Source organism: Sinocyclocheilus rhinocerous, unplaced genomic scaffold (genome assembly GCF_001515625.1).
Source record: "Sinocyclocheilus rhinocerous isolate Xijiao unplaced genomic scaffold, SAMN03320098_v1.1 scaffold1352, whole genome shotgun sequence".
Lineage (NCBI taxonomy): Eukaryota > Metazoa > Chordata > Actinopteri > Cypriniformes > Cyprinidae > Sinocyclocheilus > Sinocyclocheilus rhinocerous.
The window spans coordinates 271,047-280,779 of record NW_015656168.1 but is presented as its reverse complement, the minus strand read 5'-3'; the positions used below and the strand labels follow the sequence as shown (position 1 = coordinate 280,779).

Genomic DNA, 9,733 nt, shown 5'->3' with positions numbered 1-9,733 from the left:
TCTTCACCAGAGGTTGATAAATGTCTTGATTTTTTTTTCCTGCAGCTGAACACTCTTCTGAATGAACCTGGCCAGCAAGTTTTCAAACCAAAATCCTCCAACTTCACGTAAGATGCAAACTCACTTCACAATCTTTATTTCATGTGTCCTCACATTTTAGCTTGGAAGCCATGGAAAATAATAATTACAGAAAAAAAAAATCGATGTGGATTAAAGTCCCTTACAGATATCTTCTGTTTGTTGTGTAGGAGCACTTCAAACCAGATTGATGGCAGGATGGAATACATCTTCCAGGATGGAGATGCCATACAACCAGTCAGCTTCCTAAATGAGCTACGTCTTCCTTCAAACCTCATGTATGTATTGATTTTCAATTTTGAGAACAATCAAAAATAGAGAAGTAATTTTACTGCAAACATTTGATGTAAATTAAACCAAAGGGGTTTTATTTACAGACCTGGTTCAGCAGTGGTCATAAGCAAGCTGGTGTTCAACTCCTCATCTCCAGTCCCCAGTGAAGCTCTGGTCCTCAGCGCTATCAACACTCTCCGTAATTCCAGAGAGTCACAGCTGAATGAATCAGTGCAGGTGGTGAATGTCACCTATGAGAGTAAGTATCATCGTCTTCACCTGAAAAGCTTTTGAAATATTAAACTGTCAAATTTTGACCAAAAAAACCCAAAAAACTTTTTATATCCAAACAGAAATCACGGCAACCTCCTATGCTGTCATCTTTAAGTTTAATTTGAGTAATATTAGCATGTCAAAAGATCCTGAGCTAAGAAATGGCACATACCTACAAGCTCAGGGTGTCGTCAATAATGCGGTAAGCATAAAGCATTAACTGGGTACAATTTTTAGGTCCAATATAATTGTTCTCCATAGTTTCATGAATGTTTGATTTTTCTTCTGCAGCTGAACAGTCTTCTGAATGAACCTGGCAGAACAACTTTAAATCCCAAGTCGACCAACTTCATGTAAGATGCAAACAGACTTAATGTATATGATATGCACTCACATTTTACGTTATTAAGTGCATTTACTCAAAACATTAAAAAATATATATATATCTTTGCACATATAGATCCTTAACAGATATATTCTGTTTTTCCTGCAGAAGCACATCAAACCAGATTGATGGCAAGATGGACTACATCTTCCAGGATGGAGATGCCATACAACCAGTCAGCTTCCTAAATGAGCTTCGTTCACCGACAGGTTTGTCAAAACCGACAATGGATTGCAAATGTTGTAACTGCAAGCTTCCTCCATTAATCATTACTTTCTTTTACAGTCGTAACAACAGCCAGTACTCTGACAACTACTCCACAGATAGTGTAAGAGCAGTGACTTCAGTCTGATATTTACTTTTTTTCTTTAATTTTAATTTTAATTTCCTACCTTAATGTACATTATTTATTGTCTTTGTAGGCTTGGCAGAGCACTTATATTCATTCGCCTCGTGTTTGTCACACTGGGCCCCCTGCCAAATCCAGATAAAGTTCTTGAGGTGGCCAACACTCTGATGAAAACACGTCTCACAACTAAACAAGACACCACAACACAAGACCTGAGTGATCCTGTGAGCTTTGTCAATGTCACATATACGAGTGAGTTTTTCTCTCCTGGTTTGGCTTCGTTTTTGTTCTGAATATGTTATTTAAATTCTAATGTTGTAGATCTGTAGCTTTTATAGCCAATAAGTTAAATTAACAAATAAATACTATTAAGGAATGCATTAGGGAAATTTCATCACCCACATATAACCACACAACTAATTAATTGTATTATATATTTTTAAGAAATAAACGAGACAGCCTATGCTCTCAACTTTGGATTTGAAATCAGCAATATAGCCATGACTGAGAAACTTGAACTCAGGAATGGTACCCACCTGTTAATACAAGACTCTATAAACACATTGGTGAGTTGGAGACATTTCAGTAAAGTAGTCTTTTACAAACACTTTTTTACTTCTTCTCTCTCCCTCTCTCTCTCTCTCTTTCATTTACCACATTAACCTCAACATATTTATAAACCAATTCATCTCACTTTTTCAGCTGGGCAAGATCCTCCTCAGTAACTCCTCAGCTCCTGTCATTAAGTTCCAAGCAGCAGATTTCACGTAAGTTCTGACTCACTTTTTACTTTGATTTGAGCAAATATGTGATGACTACCTGATGACTCTTCATTGGTGTTAGTTGGGAAGTTTTTGTACATGAGTACATGGCTTGTGACTAAAAATAATTTTTAGTTATAGACTTTAGTTTCTCATTGTACATTTCAATCTCCCCACAGGGGTAATTCCACTGTGATTCAGGCCAAAGTAGAGTATGTTTTCTCACCAAGTGACATCAAGCAACCCAGCATCTTTGTTCAGGAACTTCTCCAACTCGCCGAAGGTATTACCATGTCTACACCTGCTGCACTGTCAACCATCTGTTACCCCACAGTTTATATGTCCAAACTGACAATCAAATGTTAAACTTCCATTTTTTAAGTTGTCGTGTTTTATATGTCTTGCTTCAAAAACACCAAATGCTATAATTGAAAGTCTGATTCTCCATTAATTATTCATTTCTTTTACAGCGGACACTCTGACAACAACTTCACCACCGATCTTGTAAGACCAATTAGCAATTTTTTTTTTTTTTTTTTTTTTTTTTAAAGCTAGTTGTTTTAATTTTCTGTGTTTACATTCCAATAATTTATCATCTTTTTTTAATGCAGGAGTAGGAGGGCAATTATTAGGATTCGTCTCGAGTTTATCACACTGGGCCCAAGACCAAGTGAGAATAGTGTTCTGGAGGTGGTTAAATCTATACTGGTCGCAAATGTTACAACTAAACTAACTGCCAGAACAGTAAGCGTGAGTGAACCTGTGACCTTGGCGAATGTCGTCTATTTGGGTGAGTTTTGCTCTATTTTCATGCTCCATTTTTGTTGTGAATATAACATTTGTATGCAAATGGTGTATCTGTTGTAATCATGTAGTCCTTATTTATGACTTCCTTTGAAGGAAAATAATAATTAAAAAGCAGTCAATAATTATGCATAATGAAAATGGATAATGGAATACCATGACCCATATATAGTCACACAACTAATTATTTTTGTCATTTATTTTAAAGGAATTAATGACACTGCCTACGCACTCATCTTTGCATTTGAAATCAGCAAAGTATCACTGACAGAGTTAAGAAGGAATGAAACCTATCAAATAATCCAAAAGAAGATAAATGACTTGGTGAGTTGGAGAGGCTTGGATATTGTTGTCCTGAAATTGCCCTATTTTAATCATTAACCTATTGTTTTTTTAATTGATGCACTTTACAGGTGATCCAGATCCTAAAGGACCCCTCAGTTAATCTGCTAATCATTCCAGCCAAATTCAAGTGAGTTCTGATCCACTGCTTTTTACTTTGTCTTGAGATCAAATGTCTAAATGAATTGAAGAAAACTGCTTTTATGATACATAGGTGAATGAATGGTAAGATCATTTTTAGATATTTACTTTTGTTTCTCATTGTACGTTTTAATCTCTCCACAGGGATGATCTCAACGTGATTGAGGCCAATGTTACGTATGTTTTCTCACAATATGACAGCAACACGGCCTCCGGTTTCTTGGTCAGTGCCCTTTTCACGGCTTTTACCACACCAGTTCCAACCACCATGAACACTACAATCTCAAACAACGGTACAAACGTAGCATGGATTGTGGCTATCATTGTCCCCTGCGCTATTGTCATCGGGCTCGTACCTTGCTGGATTCTCCTTTGCGTAAGTATTAGGATGACTGAATGTCAAATATGTGCATTAGTAGTGAAGCGATTAATGACAACAGACATGTGTTATTCTTACGGTAAAAACAGACGTAGATCTTCCTTTTAAATGTGGTATATAATTGTGTATGTACAGCTGTATAAAATTCCCTTCCATGATGCTAACTCTCACTTTGTCTGTTGATGTGTTTAGTGTTTGCTGTGTGGTTGCTGTGCAGCAATCAGAAGACGTTGGCACAGAAGACGGTCATACAATGTACAGTACACAACTCGAAACAGCCTCTTCTAGAGAGTTCAGAGATATTTGACAAAAACAGGACTGACCACCAATGATAACATAAAAATCATGGTTTTTGGATGTTCAAAATGCAATTCAATGCTGCCTCTTTTATAGTAATGAAAGTACTATGTTAATGCTTATATTATAAATTATTTATTTTATTATGCCTGTATTGCTAGACAAACAAGGTCTCTATAAAATGTTCCTAAATGTGATGTTTCAATTCTTCCTATAGTGTATAATGAAATTGTATTGTTCTTATTTATTTGTATTTATTGTAATATTCTGTTCATCGTTTACAATTAATTCGCTTTTGAAAACCATTAGTCTGCTTGACATAACGCAGTTTCATTTAAAGGGACTAAGGTGGAACTTTGGAATAACAGCTATTATTTATTCATACTCCATGCACTTTATAATGTAAAGCAAAGGTAAAGCAAGCTCCTGATGTAAAGGAAATGTAAAGCAAATGTATGCAAGTATTTGGCATGAACATGTTTAACTGCAAAAAACTGTAATAAAAATACTAGATTAATAAAGAATACAGAACAATACAGAAGTTTGTGTTTCTCTTTGTAATGTAAATATAAAGTTTACTCATTATTGGCCTTAGTCTTGAACATCAAAGCTGTTTATATGGTAAACAATGTTACCCAAAATTCTGTGAATATTTTTTCGATTTTTTATTTTTTAATTAGGTGGAAATAAATGCATATATTTACAATTTATTCAAGATGTATTTAACAAATGAAAGTTCCACAACTAATGGATATCTTCTGAGCCACTGTTCATTTGTTGAGGTTATGCTTAACTTCATAGCTCAGATCAAGTCAAGGTTTAATGTCAGATGTGCAACAACATTGCAGTCAGTAGGCTTCTTTGGTTAGATTAAAATAAAGTAAAATAAAATAAAAAAATAAAAAAGGTTGTTTTGCAATAATAAATAGCCTACATAGTGGTAATGATACAGGAAAGATAGAAAAAAGGTAATGATACAGGAAAGATAGAAAAAAGTCCCGCAACCATAAATGCATATTATAAGTTGTATTAAATCTTAAATGTAAATAAATATGAAAATTAGCATACATTTCCAGAACATAAAACTGATCATTCATAAAGCCAGTTCAAAATGTTTGTTTCATTTTGTTTACATACTTGAATTAATTATTCATAATTATTTATTAATTAATCATAATTATTTATTACCGATATTAATAATTATGTATTCATAAATCAGAAAATACTGTCAACAGCCAGAAAAAAAATATATATATACTTTTACCTTTTCAGAAATAAATCATTAGAAATAAATAAATCCTTTTAAAACATAAATCATTTAGAGAGAGAGAAAAAGCCTTTCAAAGTAAATATTATAATTGAAATCTACTTAGGCTATATAAACAGATAAATTGCAATGAAATAAAGACTTACCTCCCAAAATTGGCCAGTGCATAAATAATGTTTTGCCTGTAGTGTCTTTATTAATTTAGTTAGTTAGTTAGTCACTGTGTCCATTCCTCATTAACTTTTCAGTCCGTACCAGTATTTAACATCCGAAATATTCCAAACGAACCGCTATGTTCACTCAGTTGTGACACTGTGCTAAAGTAAACATAACTAATGTTTATGGGCGTGAAATTAGCTTGGTAGCATGAGAGCTTTTATTTTAAAAAGCACAAGCGGATGTTGTCGACTCATTGGCCAGCTTCGCGTTTGAAGAGAGCTAGACTCGTTTGGAAGGGTTTATTGTATGGACTGATTCACTGTTATTAAAGGAGCTTAATCTAAATAGATTCCAACGCAATGGCAAATATTATAACGTTTCGGACGCAAATCGCTTCAGTTATGGAAATACTCGCAAACGCCGCTGTGGCAGAAATCTGCAAACTTGTTGAGGAAAGCTATAGCGAATTACAGCTTGAAATATCTCAAACACAAAAGGAGAATAACCTCCTTAAAAAGAAATTGAAAGTGCTAGAAATCCGAGATTCGTTTCATAGAAGAGCGCACAAACTAAGAAACGAATCAACTGCCTTGACAAAAACAGAAGTTCACGCAAAAGCATCAGGTAAAGAGGTGATCATGGTCATTTAAACAATATTTGTTGGTGATGTCGGACTGATTCCATTATATTAAAAGTCACTATTATAACTTATTAATTACTAATGGAGAACGTATATGCTTGTTTCCAGGGCGAATTAGTGTGAAAATTGCTTCGCTGTGTAATGAGGGTAGGAATGAAGATGAAGCTCGCTCCGGTAAAGTCTCGCATCTTCAACACGAAAGACTAGACCAGGTTTGCATATAGTGAATTGGGTGTATCTTATTACCTTCATCTTTTTTTTTCTTTTCTTTTTTTTTTGTCTTGTCCTGGTGTTTTATACACTTCAAACGGCAAACCTCTGTTATCGGTTCAGTTTGATAGTTCCACCTTTTTCTTTGTTCAATATCTTGCAGCACTCAAAACGGTCTTCCTACAGTGCTTATACTTCCCCATTTATCACAGAGTTCGTCTTTTGTATTATTAGCATTCCAATGATACTTGAAGAACAAAAAACGTTGAACTTGATCCCCTTACCCAGGTGAAAAAGACGTAGTATTAAATGTATTAAAAATATACTTGAAATTCAAGTAGTATGTTTATAATACATTTGTATTCCCAACATGCTTAGTTGAAGTGCAATAAAAATATATTGAATTGCATTTTAATATATTTCTAAAAAGCATACTAGAAATACTTTTGTATTAAATATATGCTTAGTTATACTTCTAAGAAATATGCTAAACAGAAGCATACTTTTAATGTATTTATAAAAAGTATACTAGAAATACTTTGGTAATAAATATATGCTTAGTTACACTTTTTAAGGAATATGCTAAACACAAGCACACTATTAGTATATTTCTAAAAAGTATAGTAGAAATACTATGGTAATAAATATATTTTTAGTTACACTTTTAAGGGATATACTAAACACAAGCATACTTTTAGTGACTTTTTAGTGTATTTACAGAAAACATACTTATGTTACCCTTACTTAAAGTATATTTTATGTCTACTTTGTGTAAGAACATAACAAAATGATTACACTTTTAGTGGGTTTTTAATGTACTTTATATTGCAGTAGGCCTACACATGGTTATATTTAAAATATTTATGTATTTATAATTTTAATATTTGGAAAAGTACAATATTTTGAAAAACATTTTTAACATTTACAATGTACAAACGTTTGTCAACTATTATTAAGCATTGCGATATTTAAAATATGTTGTTTAATATGTTGTTCAGTTTTACTTAAAAGGTTATGCTACTGTGGTTGATTAGGCTGTTGTTCATTACATAAAACAACTTAAATTGCGCTAAATATACTTAAAGTGGTTCCAATTTAACACAATTTCAATATATTAAATATATTACAAATATATTAAAATCCAACTTAAACATATCTTGAAATACACTTAATATACTTAAAGTTGTTTCAAAATAATACATTTAATATGCACTTAGTATAGTATAATTTAAATATAGTATGTCTGAAAAAGCACAATTTAAATATATTTCTTTTTCACCTGGGTAAGATGATAAACTATTTGGCATAAATATTATGCAAGTGTGCATTTCCTTTCAGCAACTTCAGGTACTGTGTCGCTTACTATTATTCAGTTGTTTATAGATAGATAGATAGAAAGAAAACAGTTGTACTGCTTAATATTTTTGTGGAAACAATTGTTTTTTCAGAATTCTTTGAAGAACAGGAAGTTCAAAAGAACAGCATTTATTTCAAATAGAAATCTTTTGTAATACTGTAAATGTCATTTTTTTTATCTGTATAATGCATGTTTGCTCAATAAAAGTATTGATTTATTTGAAGGTATTAATTTATTTGATTTATTTTGAATATTGGTGTATATGCCATCTCTACATATCTGGATATACTGGCATAGGCCATTGAAAAATCCATGTCAGATGACCACTATTTGCTACTGTTCAGAAACAGATTTTTTTCCATAAACATATCTCTCAGGAGTCATGACAACATTGTGCTTTTCATCAGTCTGTAGGGGATAACGAACCAGATGTTCTTCTTATTAAAGAAGAGAGACCTGGCAATGTGAGGTGTGAACACTCAGAAAGAGAAACAGAGACTGCTGAAAACCGTGAGTATGGTGTATTCATTTTAGGGAATAAGTGCATTACCTAGTGGTCAGATCTGTGATTAGTTGATGTCAACAGAATGAAAAAAAAATAAGACTTTTAAGGAGAACTGATCCAATCAAATAATAATGTAAGGTAACACTTTATTTTAAGGTGTCCTTGTTACACGTTGCATGTACTTACTGTTAAAATAACAAGAAATTATGCAGAATTACATTCAAGTAACCCTAATCCTAACCCTAACCATATAGTAAGTACATGTAGTTAATTAATATTACTCAGTACTTAAATGTATAATTACACTGTAACAAGGACACCTTAAAATAAAGTGTAACCAAATGTAAAATTCACAAATAAACAAATATATGAGAATTACACAAAGTGAAGCATTTTGTTACATATGTATTTGTGATATTATGTAGCATTTTTTTTTTTGCATTTACACGTGTGTGTGTGTGTGTGTGTGTGTGTGTGTACTGGTACATCCATGTTGCAGGTAAAGATGACAACCAGTACAGGAGTGCAAGAGTCTTTGTAACAGTCCACAGAGAAAACTTCATAGACCAGAACACAGTCCAGCACTGCCAACAAGAGGTAAGAAACTGTATTTCCCAAATCAGTGAGCTCAGTTGTCCACTAATAATTTATCAGGAATCATGGCAGCATTGTGCTTTTTATCAGTCTGTAGAGGACGACGAGCCAGATGTCCTCATTATTAAAGAGGAGAGACCTGACAGCATGAGGTGTGAACAGTCAGAAAGAGAAACAGAGACTACTGAAAACCGTAAGTGTGTGTACAAATTAATCCAGAGAAGTAATTAGAAATTAAATAATTGGTAATATATGCAATATTACTAATATTATTATATTATTATAATTATATTATTATTATTATGACTAATTATTTGATTTCTAATTATCTTGTAACATATGGTGGAATAGATTCATAAATTGTCAAATATATGTCAAAATTATTAGTTATTACAATTAATAATAGTGTTATTTATCTTATCTCTTTATTTTATTTCATATTTATTTTCCAGAGAAAATATTTAAACATGACAAACCTTTGAGTGAATATTGAGATTAAAATTTAAATTCATCCTTGTTTACTATTTGTTATTTCTACACTTGCTTTCCTGGTAAGACGACACACAGTACGGGAGTGCAGGAGTTTTTGTTACAGTCCACAGGGATAACTTCATAGACCAGGACACGGTCCAGCACTGCCATCAAGAGGTTAGTGTGAGAGATAGCATACCTGCATTTGTTTACAAATCAGGCTCATGACAGACTCATACTACCTCCCTTCCCCCCCAAACACTGCTTCTCTTTTTGTTAATACAGGATTAATATTGTTTATTTATTTATTTATTTAGTCATTTAGCAGACGCTTTTATCCAAAGCGACTTACAAATGAGGACAATAAAAGCAGTCAAAACTAACAAAAGAGCAACAATATATAAGTGCAAATGACAAGTCTCGGTTAGCCTAACGCAGTACACGTAGC

The 9,733-nt window shown here is 32.9% G+C and overlaps 2 protein-coding genes across 3 annotated transcripts in view; both read left to right on the top strand.

The window, feature by feature from the left end:
• LOC107719772 (uncharacterized) lies at nucleotides 1-4,618 on the top strand. Its single transcript, XM_016527286.1, has 17 exons — nucleotides 1-107; nucleotides 249-356; nucleotides 456-610; nucleotides 705-826; nucleotides 916-977; nucleotides 1,118-1,218; nucleotides 1,295-1,337; nucleotides 1,432-1,610; nucleotides 1,803-1,924; nucleotides 2,061-2,125; nucleotides 2,299-2,402; nucleotides 2,590-2,623; nucleotides 2,731-2,909; nucleotides 3,132-3,247; nucleotides 3,337-3,395; nucleotides 3,551-3,782; nucleotides 3,978-4,618. The coding sequence occupies exons 2-17, from the start codon at nucleotides 277-279 to the stop codon at nucleotides 4,071-4,073; spliced, it is 1,749 nt and encodes a 582-aa protein (XP_016382772.1). The 5' UTR covers nucleotides 1-107; nucleotides 249-276; the 3' UTR covers nucleotides 4,074-4,618.
• A 1,170-nt stretch (nucleotides 4,619-5,788) lies between these two features.
• Nucleotides 5,789-9,733, top strand: part of LOC107719778 (zinc finger protein 252) — a 6,626-nt gene continuing 2,681 nt past the window's right edge. For both annotated transcript variants that reach the window (XM_016527292.1, XM_016527291.1), the window contains exons 1-6: nucleotides 5,789-6,132; nucleotides 6,257-6,360; nucleotides 8,123-8,225; nucleotides 8,720-8,817; nucleotides 8,905-9,007; nucleotides 9,371-9,462. In XM_016527292.1, the coding sequence (XP_016382778.1) occupies nucleotides 5,868-6,132; nucleotides 6,257-6,360; nucleotides 8,123-8,225; nucleotides 8,720-8,817; nucleotides 8,905-9,007; nucleotides 9,371-9,462 (765 nt within the window). In that variant the 5' untranslated portion in view covers nucleotides 5,789-5,867. The remainder of the gene's footprint in view (nucleotides 6,133-6,256; nucleotides 6,361-8,122; nucleotides 8,226-8,719; nucleotides 8,818-8,904; nucleotides 9,008-9,370; nucleotides 9,463-9,733) is intronic.